General features: G+C 46.5%; 1 protein-coding gene across 2 annotated transcripts in view; it reads left to right on the forward strand.

The window, feature by feature from the left end:
- The window catches only part of Utp20 (UTP20 small subunit processome component), a 77,091-nt gene that overhangs the window by 27,591 nt on the left and 33,323 nt on the right, over window positions 1–16,177 (forward strand). For both annotated transcript variants that reach the window (XM_013072264.3, XM_087192697.1), the window contains 6 exons: window positions 4,485–4,670; window positions 7,377–7,467; window positions 8,448–8,533; window positions 9,066–9,191; window positions 12,552–12,718; window positions 14,450–14,658. In XM_013072264.3, coding sequence (XP_012927718.2) covers window positions 4,485–4,670; window positions 7,377–7,467; window positions 8,448–8,533; window positions 9,066–9,191; window positions 12,552–12,718; window positions 14,450–14,658 — 865 coding nt within the window. The remainder of the gene's footprint in view (window positions 1–4,484; window positions 4,671–7,376; window positions 7,468–8,447; window positions 8,534–9,065; window positions 9,192–12,551; window positions 12,719–14,449; window positions 14,659–16,177) is intronic.

The following is a 16,177-nucleotide window of genomic DNA, read 5'->3' on the forward strand; positions in this document are numbered from 1 at the left end:
TAGCATTCATGAGATTAGACAGCATGCAGGGCTTGCCAGCTTGTTGGGAATCAGGAGTACCTTTAAAGACGTGTTCAGTTTGGGATACTAGATACCCAAGTGGAGCTGTCACTTAGGCCTAGAGTTTAAAAGTGTGAAGTTCAAGGGAAAGGCTTAATCTGGAGATGGTACATTTGGAATCATCAGTTTATGGTGGTGTTTAAAGGCATCAGAGGCCGGGGATTTAGCTCAGTGGTTCCACCGCCTGCCTCGAAAGCGCAAGGTCCAGAGTTCGATCCCCATTACCAAAAAAGTAAAAAAATAAAGGCATCAGAAGGAAGTCACCTTCTATATGAACACAGAGTGAGAAAACTACTAAGGATCGACACGAGCATTTAGAATGAAGAGATGAGAAACCAGGGGAGGAGGCCACAGAAGGAGCAGCAGGACCACCTGTTGTCCCAGGTGTCACAGAAAGAGAATATTTGAAGCGGGGAGTGTTCAGTGGAATCTAGTTGTCTGAGAAGTTGGAGGCGACCTTAAGAGAGTGTTCTGGTTAATCTGATGCAGAGGGAGGCCAATGAAATACGCTGTCGGCAGAGTGGAGAAGGGACAGGAACCGGTGCGTTCTTGTAGTGAAAGGACAGAGTGTAGTGCAGTGACAGGGGGACCTGGGGGCAGATGCAGCTGTTGAGACGCGATGTTGCTGCCAGTGATCCAGGAAGGAGGGCATTGGTGACGGGAGAGGGCGGAGGGCCACAGCCGTGCCTGAGTAGCTGAGTGGAGAGGGCGGGGCACACCTGAGAAGGTCTGTGTGAGTGATTCACTGTGGCCGAGGCACAGGCAAGGGTGCAGCAGGTCAGAGGGTGTGGCGGTGAACGAGGTTTTCTCCTTTTCGTGTCATTCTTTGGCCAGAAATTTACTTATAGACGGAGAACAGTGCAAGATGAAATCTTAGTGTTGTAATTCACATTTCTGTAGTGGCCAGAGATGGTGAACGTTTTTTCATCTGTTTATTGGCCATTTGTGCTTCTTCTAAGACGTGCCTATTCACGTCACCTGCCCTTTCTTTTTTTGGTACCAGGGATGGAACTCGGGTCCTTGGCAAAACCACTGAGCTAAATCCCTGGGCCCTACCTGCCCTTTTTGGGGGGGGGGGGGGGGCACCGGGAATCGAACTCGGGTCCTTGCACTTGCACAGCAGGCAGCGAAACCACTGAGCTAAATCCCTGGGCCTCCCCCATTTTTTGATTGTCTTTTATTGGGGGGGGTGTCTAATTTTTTTGAGTTCTTTATATATTCTAATATTAGTGCTGTGCCAGAGGAATAGCTGGCAAAATTTTTTCCCATTCTGGTGGTTGTCTCTTCACTTTCGGTTGTTTCCTTTGCTGTGCAGAAGCTTTTTACATTTGATATGATCTCGTTTGTTGATCCTTGCTGTTATTTCTTGTGCAATTAGAGTTTCTGTTGGGAGGTTTAGTAAGGTACTATCCTCAAACATGTTATTTTATCTGTCTATTTTTTCTTTCTTTTTTTGGTACCGGGGATCAAACTCGGGTCCTTATGCTTGCGCAGCAAGCAGTGAAACCACAGCTAAATCCCCAGCCCTATCTGTCTATTTTTTAATCAGTGTATTTTTTTTTTTTTTTGGTGAGGGTACCAGGGATCGAACTCCGGTCTTTGCGCTTGCACAGCAGGTGGCGAAACCACTGAGCTAAATCCCCGGCCCTAATCAGTGTATTTTTGAATGAGAACGTGTAAGTCTCTAATGTGTTTCCTACTTCTCTAGCCTGGTGCACTGCACACAGTAGACAACAAAACATTAGTCATATAAATAAATAAATAAAGTGCCACAAATTAATGCATTGAATAACGGACTTCCAGGTAACATTTGCTAACTATGGCAGTAGGTGAAAGCTAAGAGGGTGGGATTTCATAAGCACAGGAGTAAATACCTGGTGTAGAGGTGTAGTTTAGAGGAGAGGAGTGCAGGAGCTCCCTGACTCTTGCTGCCTGGGTATGCAGTTTCTGTCTCCCACGTGGTGGCTGCTTCCAAGAGTTACAGCTCTATAGAGTGTCGTATAGTCCATCTGTCTTATTAGTCCATACCCTAAGGAACTAAATTTAGGGTTACATATATTTTAAAATTCAAATTAAACTTATATTTTAACTGACACATTAAAGGAACACAGTTGAACACGGTAACGGGGGTATCAGGTGGTGTGTCAGTACTTGTGTGTATTGTGTAGTGCTCAACTCAGCTAAGCGTCTATCTCTCCGAGCACTGAACGTTTCTTTATGGTGAAACATTCAGCCCTCTCTCTCAGTTCTGCAGAGGACACAGTGCCCTGCTGCTGCCCGTCACGGTGCTGCTGTGCAGGGCACACCGGTGTCCCGAAGCCCTTCCCAGCCTCCTGCCTAACTTCTCGTCACTGTCCTGCCCTCACCTCCTGTGCGATCAGCCGTCTTGGGTCCGACATGCAGGAGCTCGTGTGCTCCAGGCCTCCCTGTGTCTGGTGTAATTGCGCGTAACACGTGACCTCCAGCTCCTTCTGTGTTGTTAACAAACCGCAGGGTCTCTTAATGGCTAAGTGGCTTTCCCTTATGTGTATGTACCACATGTTCTTAAGCCACTTGTCGGTTGATGAGCAATTAGGTTGCTTCCATTTCTTGACATTTCTTTTGTTTCTAGTATCTAATTCATTTTGCAGCATAGAATGAATGTATTCAGTGTCAGGAATCGCCACACATACATATCACATCTTGATCCTTTTTCCTGCCCCTTCACGCCTGGCTGTTGTGACCACCGCTGAGGGTGACGTTGCCCTGCAGAAGTCCTTTCAGTGTGCTGGCTCCCCTCCTTGGGATGTGTACCCAGTAGTGAGATTGCCGGACCGTGCAGTACCAGCCCCGCCCTTCATTTTTTGAGGAATGTGCAAATGGCTGTACTGATTCTCATTCCCACTCAGCAGGGTGTGAGGCTCTCTTCTCCACATCCTTGCCAGCGCCACTTGTCTTCTGCCTTTCTGGTAATGGTCACGCCTGCTGGACTGAAGCGATCCCATGTGGGGTTTGTTTTTTTTTTTTTTGTACCAGGGATCAAATTTGGGACCTTTCGCTTGCAAGGCAGGCGCCTGAACCACTGAGCTAAAACCCTGGGCGATCCCATGTGGTTTTTTGTTTTTGGGGGTTTTTTTCCATGTGGTTTTGATACACATTTCTCGGAGCATTTTTTCATGGACTTATTGACCATCTGTATCTCTTCTTTTAAAAAATGTCTGACGCCTGTTTTTAAATTAATTATTTGGGGGCTGGGGATTTAGCTCAGTGGTTCCGGCGCCTGCCTTGCAAGCGCAAGGTCCCGAGTTCGATCACCGGTACCAAAAAAAACCAAATAAATTGATTACTTGGGAGTTCTCAATAGCAAAAGAACTCCCAAATGATCAATTTAATATGAGTTCCTCATATATTTGAATATTAACTCCTTGTCAGGCCCATGGCTTCAGAACATTTTCTCCTATTCTGTACGATGTCTTACTCAGTTGATTATTTTTCTGTTTAGAAGCTTTTTAGTTTGATACAATCTCCTGTTTGCTTTTGCTTTTCCTTGCTATGCCTTTGGGGTCTCGTAAAAAAAAAAATTCTTGCCTGTTCCAGTGTCCTCAAGCATTTCCCTTTCTCTGGTTTTATAGTTTCCAATACTAACTCAGTTTGCAGTACATAATGAATGTATTCATCAATCCATTTTGAGTTGATCTTTGTATCTGTTAAGAGAGATAGGTGTCTATTTTCATTCTTCTGCATGTGGAAATCCGATTTCTCAGCACTGTTTATTGGTAATGTTTTCCTTCCTGCACTGCATGCTCTTAGCACCTTTGCTGGAAATCTGTTAGTCTTAGATGCATGGGTTTCCTCCAGGGCCTCCGTGCTGCTCCGTCCATCTGTGAGTCTGCTTTGATGCCAGCACCAGCACTTCACAGTGTGTTGAGGACCTACAGTGTAATGCCTCTGGCTTTGCTCTTTTGCTCAAGGTCACTTTGGGTATTTGGGGGCTGTGATGCTGGTTTTTCTGGTACCAGGGATCAAACTCGGGACCTTGCGCTTTCAAGGCAGGTGCTGGAACCACTGAGCTAAATCCCCAGCCCTGTGATGCTGTATTTTTCAAAGGAGATTACAAAGTAAAACACATCTGGGGTAAATGATATCATGGCCCTAATACTATAATCTTCTACTATAATCCATCCTAACCAGTTAGGTTCCAGGAACAGGCAGATTTCACTTTAGTCTAAAATCAACCTCTTAAATCTTTTCAGTACTGTACCAGTGGAATGGGCCGTCTTCCACAGCTAGTGATTGACTTTCAGTGAGGGATCCGATAAAAGAAGAAGGATGCTGTAGGAGAAGCTTGATGTGGGTCTCTCGTGTCACCGACCTCCGTCTTGAGACTCAGGGAGGACCTTAGAGCTGAGTGTGCATTCTCATCTGTGTTGTCCCTCTCTCCCCAGCAACGAGTACTACCCAGCAGATCTGCAGGTGGCTCCAACCCAGGATCTGCGGAAAAGGGCCAGAGGGATGGCCGCAGAGGAAGTGGAAGAGGAGCCTGCTGCCAGAGATGAAGAGGATTTGGAGGAAGAGGCAGCTCCCCCAGATGAACCCCCCCAGAAGAAAAAGACACGCAGAGCGGCAGCAAAGTGAGTTCATTGCGACCAGATGATCATAGATCCTCAGTTGTAGGAGGGCAGACTGTGGTCTTTTCTGGCTAGGGCAAGGTGAACTACCCTGATGGTTACTTAGAAGTGCCGCACTTCCTGGGGTTTTCTTTTACAGCCTGGGCAGAGCTGTCAGTCTTCTGAGTTTGCTCTTCTTGAACAGCCTTGGTGTGAGAAACAGTGGGGGGGGGTGTGAGAACAGAGAAGGAGGCAGACAGTGCTGGGCTGCGCTTGTGCAGTTTCCTGGGGACGCAGTCCTGCTTCGGCCCAGGCCCGAAGGCTGTGAGGCCCGCGCCTGTCTGCCTCGCCTTCGGTCCCGCCTCTCCTCGGTGCCGGCTTCATGTCTGCTTCTTACCATTAGTCTCTGCTGTTTGGACACTGAAGGTCAGAATTGAAGGCACTTTTGAGGTAGCTCCTTTTAATTGCACTGTCTTTGAGAAGTGAGCACTTTGGGCCTCACCTGCTTAAATCCTCTCGGACACTCGCTCTGTGTTGCAGCCACAGGCACCGTATGGCTGTGAGGAGAGCACATAACGGAACACCCTTTCCTTGGAAATGAGGGTGTCAGCACTGTTACTCTGCCTTCTACATTGATTTCCTGCTGGTTACTTTTTTCTTACGCTGTTACACGCTCTTACTCTCTTGGCTATTAATTTACCTACATAGTTAAAAAAAGAAGTGCCTTCAGAAGTCATTTCAGGTTCTCTGAAGGTTGTCTGAACTGAGGTGCCTCAAATCCACTGGATTAGTGCTACTCTGTTATTTTAAAACTGGATCTCATTTGTTGAGTAATTCAACATGAACCACTTACTAATTCATCCCAGTAGCAGTGTCTCCAGTGTCTTTTGCTAAATGCCAAGCTTCCAGCATGGAGTGTACATAACCCCTGGAAGGTCACGGTCACAGTCCAGCAAAGGCCTGCGGAGGTGATTTTATAGAAGAAAGATTTTTTTAAAGTATTAAAAGGCGTTTAAAGTATTGGAGGAGTTAAGGAGCAGAGTGAAGAATGACATGCTTCTGCCGCATAGACCCGGGGAAGCCTTGGTACATGGAGAGGACAGCTTCGAGGCTGCAAGCCGAGGGTTTGCCTGACAGGGAAGGATTTCCCCACTGTGGAGATGGCATGAAAGCACCGGCCAGGAAGGGGCATGGCCGGGCTGCCGCTCCCCAGCTCCCCGCCTGCCCCACCCCTGCCTCCGCTGTAACTCTTCACAGCGCTCCGCGAAAATCAAACCCTTTCCAGATTCCTTCTGGTGGGGCTGGGCTGTACCTCAGTGGTTCAGCACTGCTATCATGTGTGAGGCCCTGGGTTTGGTCCCTAGCACTGAAAAGAAAGAAAAAGAATTGGGTCCGTGTGTTACTTGTCCGCCGCCCCATCCCCACACCTGGAGGATCCAGCCAGATGCTGTCCCTGCACCCGGTAAGCTGGCATCGCATTCTTGGTGCCGTCTCGGCACTGCGCACGGCCAGGCTGGGCATCTCGTGGGACGGCCCTCTGGGCAAGTTTTCTCTGAGGACGGGTGAATCAGCTCCTGGTCTTCGCCTCTTTGAGGCTGCGAGGTGCATGTGAAAGTATTAATAAACATTAGAACAGGGGTGGATGCTTCAGCGGGAAAATGTGAAGGTTTATCCATGAAGCCGAGGGCTGCTTCTCTGCCTGGTATCTGAGGAAGGCCGAGCCTGCCAGCTCCTCTGCTCTGTGGTAACCGCAGGGCGGTCGTTGCTTTGCCCTCTTTCCCGCAGAAGCGCAGATGCACAGTTTAACTCGCCCTGGGGGCAGAGGCACCGTGTGTGCCGCCTTTTCTGCCCAGCTGTCCATGTCTGCAGGACGCCCTGCTCACGATCCCTGGGCACAGGATGCATCTCACTTTCTCTGATTCCCTGGGCCTCAAAATGCAGGACCGGGCTCTAAACGTGAATTAGGCGGGGAAACCCAAAGGCCACATGCAGCTTATCTTCGCCACTCTGCTTCTCCTTCCTTCCCTGAAACGGGCAGTAAAATCTCTTGGATCTTAGATGTATTCATTCAGAGGCCCCTTGGGGTTCTAGCATGTGTACCTCACACTGTATGCAGAGAGAAAGGGCTTTTGCGAAGTGTTTCTCCAGGCCCCTACACGAGTCTGTGGATGAGGAAGTTGTGCAAGTGAACGCATGTGGCGCCCTCCCGTCTGTTTCAGCAGCGGGTGTCCTTTGTGTGGCCGCGTTCCTGTCTCCCTGATTAACTTTGAACCAGATTACTGCTCTCTTCCTCCTTCACAGTGAAGGAGCCACTGTGCTCAGATGTTGGACCAAGGTTGCCCAGCATTGGTGTTCGTATTGCTTGCAAGTGAGGCAGGATCTATTCTGCCACTTTGCTGTCCGCTGGACAGGAAATCATTGGACAAGAAATAATTCCCAGGGTCACCTGTGCTCACCTTTGGGACATAGTTTTGATTGCTTTCTTTCTAATTTTGGTTTGAACCATTCTAAGCTCATCCTGAAGGGTTTTCTGGGGTGGGGAGCCCAGACTGAGGGAGAGGCCGGCCTAAGATTGAGAATTTCTGGAGAGTAATTTCCTAAATGTACATAATTAAAATTGGTTTGTGTAATTAACAGTAAAACTTGGGTGGGTGTTTAGAATACTCATCAGAGGAATAAAATGGTGATATTCTTTAATTCCATGATATTCTCTATTTTGTTTTTGTTTAGGCAGTTAATTGTTCATTTGCAAGTTTTCTCTAAATTTTCAAATCCACGGGCCTTATACCTGGAATCCAAATTATATGAGTTATATCTTCAGGTATGTAAAAGAAATTCTTGGCACTCCAATTCTCATGAAATTTTCTCTATCATTTTCTTTGCCAAAGTAACTTTTAGGTTTTCGCTGTTTGTTGAATAAGTCCATGTCTAGATTTTAAGTTAGTATTTAAATCAGTAGACATATTTTCTGTTACTTTGGGAAATAATTTGGGTGGCATTAGTTTGCTTGACTTTAAAGGCATATCAGGTCACTAACATTGACCAACATTGTACTTAAAGTGAAAAAGGTAAAGATGAATTACGCTGTAGGAGTTAGCTTTTAGAGGAGAAGGCAGATTATACAGAAATTGGCAGCTTCTCCCTCTGGTCAGTCCAGCCTCTGTGGAGGACCTGGGTTTGAGGTCTGCTTGACGCAGGACAGCAGTTACAGTGGTTGGAACCGTTGTCTGTCACGGCGACAGCATGTGTCCCTAAATCCAGAGATGGCTGCAAGAAAAAAATCAGTATCAAAAGCATAATAGTATTGGATAGCATTCTAAATCACCTGGAGAGAGAAGTTTTCTGTTTTCATTTAAGTGTTTTTAGAATGAATGACCCTTGGGCAGAATTCCCTCCACCCTGCCCGTAATTCAGACAGACTTTGTGTGTGAGGCCTGAGTTTAACTCCTGTGCCCCTGGAGCAGTGCCCTGAGCTTACCCGTCAGAGGCCACAGAGCCTGACCTCCTATACTAGCACCCTCCTTTCTGCTGTTACCTTCACAGTATGCAGGTTCTCCTCAGCCCAGGGCTGGCCAAAGTCACAGAGAACTGGGTCAGAATTTCACTTCCAGTTTTCTGTGCACATATCTTGTGCATCCTCCTTTGACTCTAGGAAAATGTAAGGCTATTGTCATGATTCAGCTCTGACTTGTCTAAAAATTTAGATTTTAGGAAATCTAATTCAGGAAATTAACACATGTAAATTTCTACACTGTTGTATGTATTACTTCATTAATTTATTCTGTCAAACATTATTCCTAGCTATTGCTACACCAGGATCAAGCAGTGCAGAAAGTAACCTTGGATTGCATCATGACATACAAACACCCTCATATCCTTCCTTACAGGTGTGTTACACAAAGCTAAAGAAGTGTTACTTCTTTGGGTGATTTTTATCTTTTTACATAGTAGCCCCTTTTAAACTAATTTCTTAAAGAACTGAGAAATTGCCCTGTGTTGTAAGATAATTAGTCATAATGCTGTTTGAAGGCAGTATGTGAAAACTGGAAATTATTTGTTAAGGGTTGTTCTCTATCAATCATAAAGTAGAAAAGGGAACATTAACTTAAAAATATGTTGTGAAAGTTAATATAATTTCTTTCATTAACATAATGCTATAAAATCTTGGTACTTACTTAGGGAATTATAATTTCTCCATGAACTAAAGAAAGCTTTTGTATCATGCTTTTAAACGGCTGAAGTACAGACTAAATCTGACCCCTTCTGATCCATTTTACCTTTTGAAATTTGAAGGTGTTTTGTGAGAATTTGCCTTTATGAATGTCAGCCACAGTAAGGACTGTGTATACACACTGCTCTTACACGTTCACAAAGTACGTTGACTTGGATGACGATTTGTGCTATATTTTGTTTTTAAAGGGAAAACCTACAAAGGTTGCTTGATGACAAAACCTTTAAGGAAGAAATAGTGCATTTCAGCATTTCAGAAGAAAGTGCTGTCGTGGGAACGGCCCACCGAGCAGAATTGTTTCCAATTCTGATGAGGTATTTTTTACTGATAAATAGCTTTTTAAGAAAGTTACACAGTTAGATGAAAGTATAATAATTTTTCTCAGTTTAACTGTAGAGGAAATAACTCATTCCAATGTCTAGGTATCATGATATTTAGCAGAGGTAGTACTTTATAAATTACAAAGAGTGGAACAGAGATGATGTGCTGAGTCGAAAAACGAATCGTGAATCTTTGTGCTCACTAGCTCTGGAATGATGGGTACTGGAAGGATGGTGGGATGGGATTAAAGAGCCCTTTGCTTGTCAGCCAGCCTAGGGATGCATTGTTCTATTTTGGGGCACAAGTCTTGTAGGGTCATTGGGCTGTGTTTCCCGTTAACGGGAGTCTGCATGGCTCTCATCCATGGCTCTTTTATCCCATGAAGATGTTTGCTATAATCCACATCAAAATACTTAGTGAGTGAATGAATGACTCTATAAAGTCAAAATTATTGGTGGATATGAAATAGTAAAGATGGAAAACAGAAATTGCTTTATCCAAACTCAGAAGTAAGCACTGTTGACTTTATGATCTGTCAGACAGTTGTAAAATGGAAATCTCAGCGATACTAATAATATATTAACTCTCTAAAAGTAGATCTCAAATGGTTGCATGAAGCCCAGAGTAAATACCAGCTACCAAAAACCACTTGAATATACATACACATTCTAAAAGATATTTGCAATCATATTGCCTAAAATATTTTATAATTTTTTCACCAAAATATAAGGTGAATATACAAATACACAAATATACAAAAAATACAATGCAGTGTATATTTAACTAAAAAGATATTACAGTAAAAGCCACATTGCCACTAATCCCCCTCAAAAGAATCCCCCTTTCTTTGAGCAGACTTATCTCATTGTTCTTGCCACTTTCTGAAGCAGCTCTGGAGTCCTCTGTCATGAGGGTGTTTACAAGGTGTGACCAAAAATATGGTGAATGCTACTGCCATGTGCCATCAAACAAAAAGGGGCCCTTGAGAAAGCATGCTGTGTCCTCATTCACTTCTTCACCGGGTCTGGCACCATGGGACTGTGGCTCTTCCTCAAAGTCAAAATGACCATGCTAGGGAAACACTTTGAATTGAGTCAGGACGTCAGGGAGGCCATGGCAGCACAACTCGAGATATGCTCAGAAAGAAGGACTTCCAGAGAAGATTAAAAAAGTGGCAAGAACAATGGGATAAGTGTGTTCAAACTGAGGGGAAGTATTTTGAGGGGAATCAATGGCAAAGTGTCTTTTAAATGGTCTTTGTATTTTGGTGGGAGGCACCAGGGATCGAACTCAGGGCCTTGGGCTTGCCAGGCAGGCACTGCACCGCTAAGCTACATTCCTGGCCCTGTATTTTTTGATCATACCTTATATATTGTAAGAATTTTTAGATCATGAAATGTTTCAAAATATGAGCATTCATTATACAGGAACACATAATTTACTTACCCAAGTCCTCTCTGTTGAGCATTTTGCTTGACTCTAGTTTTTGCTAATTATGTTGTTTGCAAAATAATGTTATGTTGATTATCTATGAATCTTTGAGTAATTAATTTGAATAGTTTTTTAATTTTGTAGATGTGTTTATTATTATCATTAGTTCTTCATTTTCCTTCATGACTTATTCTTACTAAATATACCTTTATTGTTAAAAAGGTAAATTTAGGTGGCCATAGTGGTGCACACCTGTAATCCCAGCACTCTGGAGGCTGAAGTAGGAGGATCACTGTGAGTTCAAAGCCAGCCTGAACTGTGGCTCGTGTTGCAGAGCTTTACATATTTTAGGCGACTGCACCATCGGTGTCTTCCTGTCTTCCTGACCTCTTCGTATAAAAATTACCTTACCCTATTCACTTGCTAGACCTTTCCGGTGTTCTGCTTCGTGGCCGCCCGCCTCTCGTGTGGCCCGAGGGTGGCTGTGGTGGTGGTGGGGACCCCTCCATCCTGGGCTGGGCGAGGCGCAGGCTGACTGTGCTCCTGGGGATAGGTCTCTGAGGCCACTTCGGGCGCCGCCCAGGGCCAGGCTTCTTCCTGTCTCTCCTGGGACATCTCCGCGCTGTGGCAGGGGTGGGTAAACTGCTGGCGACTTTGGTGCTTATCATGGTGGCACCAGCCCGCACTGGCCTGCCTTCGTTGCCGCATGTCTGGAGTTACAGTAACCCTAGCCCCAACCCCACTGTCTGAGCTGCGCCTCACAGCGCGGCTGCTGAGGTGGACAGGACAGAGGTGATCACTGCCTGGGGTCTTCACACTGAGCCACGTTCAGGCCCTTCTGTGGTTTGTTTTACTGAATTGCCCCGGCTGGGCTGGAACTTGTAATGGTCCTGCCTCAGCCTTCCAGAATGCCGGGATTACAGGTGTGCACCCCTACACCCTGCTCTCAGTGTTAATTTCTACTACACTCTCAGTAGGTGGAACTTGCATATATAAAAGCTCTTTGAGGATCTCAGTAATAATGTAAAAGGGTCCCACTATCAAAAAGTTTGAAAACCACTGTCTTTAGATTTTGAATTGTGTGATGTTAAGGAAGTAGCTTTCTGTCATCAGGTTATTTCAGATTTTACCAGGAACAGATGTTGAATTAGGCCTGGGATGCAGGGTAATCAGAGTGAAGGTTACTGAGGTGTATTAAGTGGTCATATTAACTTCCCCTGTGAGCCCGTGATCTGTATTAATCTAACAGACTTCACTAATGGTTGTATTTCCTGGGTAATCTTTTTTTGGTTTTAGTGCAGCACCGTTTTAATTTGTATAAGCAAAATTAGTACATCGTTTTATGTATTTTATTCATTAACTCATCTCAGTATTAAGTGTTCCATCTTCATTAACACAAAGATTTCTCTGCTGTGAAATTGCAACATGGTTTTGGTTTTTTGCTTGAAAGTTTAAAAATTCACCTGTAAAGCTCTCTGTGCTGTAATGGGTCATTGTCTGTTGAGGTTTTCTTCTTCTAAGTTCCTTCTGCTTATGTATTTCTGTGTTTTCTGCTCTTGACTTTGTGGTAGTTTCCTTATTTGCTCATGGTTGCAGCGCTTCACTTCCTTTTAGTCTCTGTATTCTCCTCATTTTTCCTGGGTTAGATTGACCTCTGACTTGCCTATTTTATTGCTTTTTTCTCACACAAAGAAAAGCTTTTCTGGCCTTCGTCTGTTTTCTTCCTGTTTCCTTTTAGCCATGATTTACTGCTTTTGTAAATATCTGTATTAAGTATCTGATATCTGTCTTTGTTTTCCTTGGTTTAGAATATACCCGTTTAAACCTGTCAAGTTGCCCCAACAGCCTTTGGGGAGACAGAACAGCTAGTATTGCTTGAGAATTGGGCGCAGACAGACAATGATGTCCTCCTGACTTTGCAGGATTCTGTATGGGCGAATGAAGAACAAAACTGGGAGCAAAACCCAGGGCAAGTCCGCCTCGGGAATGCGCGCGGCCATCGTCCTGCGCTTCCTGGCAGGGACCGAGCCGGAGGAGGTCGGGGTCTTCCTGGACTTGCTGGCCGAGCCAGTGAAGCACTTCGGGAGCGGTAGGCACTGCGCGCTGTGATCCCTTTTCCCTGGTTAGCGTCCTCCCACTTCCTGGGCAGCTCTGCCCTGTGGGTCAGTGAGAGTGAGTGACGCGGTGACACTTGCTGAGCCCTCTCCGCCGGCCTTGTGACAGCCTCATGCGGCAGCTCAGCTGATCTGACAGCCATAGGCCGACGCTACCTGACTGCCCCTATCTTATAAATGAGGAAACTGAGGCTTAGAAAGGTGCTGGGAGTTGGTGTGGTTGGGGTTCAAACCTAGTCCTTTCTGACTGAAAACCTTTGCTCCGAGCCAAGTGTGGTAGGTGCACGCCTGTAATCGTAGCTCTCTGGGAGGCTGGGGCAAGAGGATCACAAATGCAAGCCCAGCCTGAACAGCCTAGTGGCTTAGACCCTGTCTAAAAATAAAAACTAAGCGTGGGCTGCGATGTGGCTCGGGTGCAATTGGTTCCATATTGCTCTCTATGGTGACAGGCCCACGAGACACACAGGTTCTCTGTGGTGTAACACTGGCCAGTGAAGGAGGTTGGCTCTACTGAGTTAGGAAGTTTTGGTTCAGTGTGTAACCCCATCCTAGGAGGATGGATATAAGAGATAAGACAACAGATGGATCATTTAGTTATATGGATCAGGAAGCTCATGGTGTGGTCACAGATGGTTTATGTAAAACTTAAAGCCAGGGACAGTGGTACATGTCTGTGATCCCAGCTACCAGGCAGGCTGAGGCAGAAGGATCACTTGAGTGCACAAGTTTGAGACCAGCCTGAACAACACGAGACCCTCTCTTTAAAAAGAGAGAACAATTTTTTTTAAAATTAGCTAGGCAGGGCCAGCGATTTAGCTCAGTGGGATTCTGCTGGCAAGCGGAAGGACCAGAAGGACCCGAGTTCGGTACCAAAAGTAAAAATAGCTGGGCGTAGTGCCACATGCCTATAAGCCCAGCACATTGAAGGCTGAGGCAGGAGGATCACTGTGAGTTCGAAGCCAGCCTGGGCTGCATAGTGAGTTCAAGGCCAGGCTAAACTACACAGCAAGACCCTGTCTCACAGAATTAAAAAGAAAAAAATTTAAAACCAGGTGTGGTGGTGCATGGCTGTAATCCTTGCACTCTAAGAGGATGAGGCAGGAGGATCAGAAGTTTGAGCCCAGCCTGGGTATTATCTGTCTCAAAGTAGTAATAGAAAAAGGGCTGGGGCTGTAGCTCAGAGGAGAAGCCCTAGGTTCAATCCCCAGTCCTGCAGAAAACAAAACAGAACAAAACAAAGAATTATGGAGTCCAATCAATCCTGAAAGCACTGTTGTGGGAGTTTTTATTTCTGTTTTTCCGTAAGGGACTTGTTTTATTCACTAACCAGGCAACACCAGAGAGATGTAACATCCAGTTCTCACCCATCCAGGGATTTATCATACAGCAAGGCAGTTTCTGTGCTTAGCATGGCCCAGTGAACGCTGAGTCCTGAAAACTGTTCAGGAAGCTGCCCGGTGGAACAAGACTGCTAGGAGCTCTGGCTTTTGACTGCTGGAATAAAACTGAGGGGGACTTAGAGACCCGGGTCTGTGGCGAGCTCCCCAGCCTCCGTCCCTCCAGCCCCTGTCTGCTGGGAGTGCGGTCTGAGATCTGCCCTCTCCTCCCCGCCCCAGCCAGCATCAGGGCCAAGGACCTGCCCACAGGGCGTTGGCAGACTACCGGACCCATGCCTCACTCCACCCATCCCGTCCTCTGCCCCGCAGGAGAGTGCCACGATGCAGTCCTGCGAGCGGTGGAAGCCCTGGATCTGGCCAGAGTCCTCCCCCTGGGGCGGCAGCATGGCGTCCTGAACAGCCTGGAGATCGTGCTAAAGAACATCAGCCATCTCCTCCGTGCCTACTTACCCAAGATCTTGCAGATTCTGCTGTGCATGACTGCCACCGCCTCACACGTCCTCGAGCAACGAGAGAAGGTAGGGGTCCTGCGGAGTGGCCTTTCCTCAGGAACTGGGGCGGGGCCTGAGCTCCAACTCCTGGGTCAGGTCTGGTGAACCCTGCAGAGGTGTCTGCAACAGTCTTTGTGTGATGAGAATCTTCATTCTTATACTTAGGTATAACTAGAAGATGCAGGCTATATTATACATTTTAAAAGGAAATGAATGCAATAAATGAAATCATTGTGTACTGCAAACATGTACCAATAAAACTTTAAAAAGTAAATAAAAGAGGGCCAGGAATTTAGCTCAGCGGTTCTGCCACCTGCTTCACAAGTGCAAGGTCGCAAGTTCGATCCCCGGTACCAAAAACAAAAAAGTAAATAAAAGGAGGTGGGACTGTGGACAGTAGATGAGTTTTGCACACCCCTCAGAAGCCCACTGCCGCTTTCCAGGGAATTCTGCAAAGTGGCGTAATGACGTATCGGTGGTCATTTTGCCGAGTGAGTTGAAGTGCTCCGTGTTTGTGTATGAGCCAAGTTACACATTCGCTTTTTCCCGTCATCTGTGTCCCTGGGCCCTGACTGACAGTGAAGTCTGCACTGCAGTGAGGCAGCAGAGTAACCTGTAGCTGCACGTAAACTCAGGGGTGCCAGCCATCCCGACCTCCGAGGTCTGCAGCTGCTGGGTGTCAGGGTTTCCTGCAGTGTGCTCAGTGGCCCTGGAGTCACAGCCCCAACCCGCGCTGGGCTGGGGGCCAAGAAGGGTGGGCAGTGTATTCGAGACCCCCATTGCCATTGTGGGTCTGTTACTTGCCCCAAATGAGCACAGTACTGTGCTTGTTCTTCAGATACCACCAGTAGTTTTTATCTTCCTTGAACACAACTCAGCTGCTGATGAAAGTACAGCCCTGGGAACTGAAGCAGAGCAGTGACCAGTAGCGGTGCCACTTCCTTGTGTTCGTCGTTATTTCCACTGCTACACATGTACTGGGCTAATTAGCCAAGTGGTGATGGTGTGAGAGGCGATTCTCGGCTCGCATGGCAGATTAATTAAGGCCGAGGTGCCGACTCACTGGATTTCAAGTGTGCCGTGTGAGTCACACGCCTCCACAGATGAGACTCAGTTTCACAAATAACTCTGCAGACTAGAGAGTCACTGTGGGAGAGCATTTCTGTTGTCTTCGTACATTTCAGGTGGTTTTAGATTCTTTATAAATAAGGTTACACATAAAAATAAGTTCCAGAGCTGGGCGTGGTAGTGCCAGCCTGGGCAGCTCAGCAGCTTAGTGGACCCGGCCTCGGGAGTAAAAGGCCATGAGAGAGGCCGAGCGGCGGCAGCTCAGTGGTAGAGCACTACTGGGCATGGGAGGGTGGGTGGATGCCTCTTACCTGTCTGTGCCCACAATAGCAGTCAGGTGGGAGAGCAGCCGTTGCGCCTCCCCCAGTGTGTTGCGTTTTTAGGTTTTGTGTTGGTAGGAATCTCTGAGGCCTTTGTCTCTCCCCCTCGTGGCCTAAACCTTTTCATTCTCTAATATCCAGTGGAAGTTCTCCTTTCC

Source organism: Heterocephalus glaber, unplaced genomic scaffold (assembly GCF_053883595.1).
Source record: "Heterocephalus glaber isolate CG9 unplaced genomic scaffold, H.glaber_assembly_v1.0 deba00001572, whole genome shotgun sequence".
In the NCBI taxonomy this organism is placed as follows: domain Eukaryota; kingdom Metazoa; phylum Chordata; class Mammalia; order Rodentia; family Bathyergidae; genus Heterocephalus; species Heterocephalus glaber.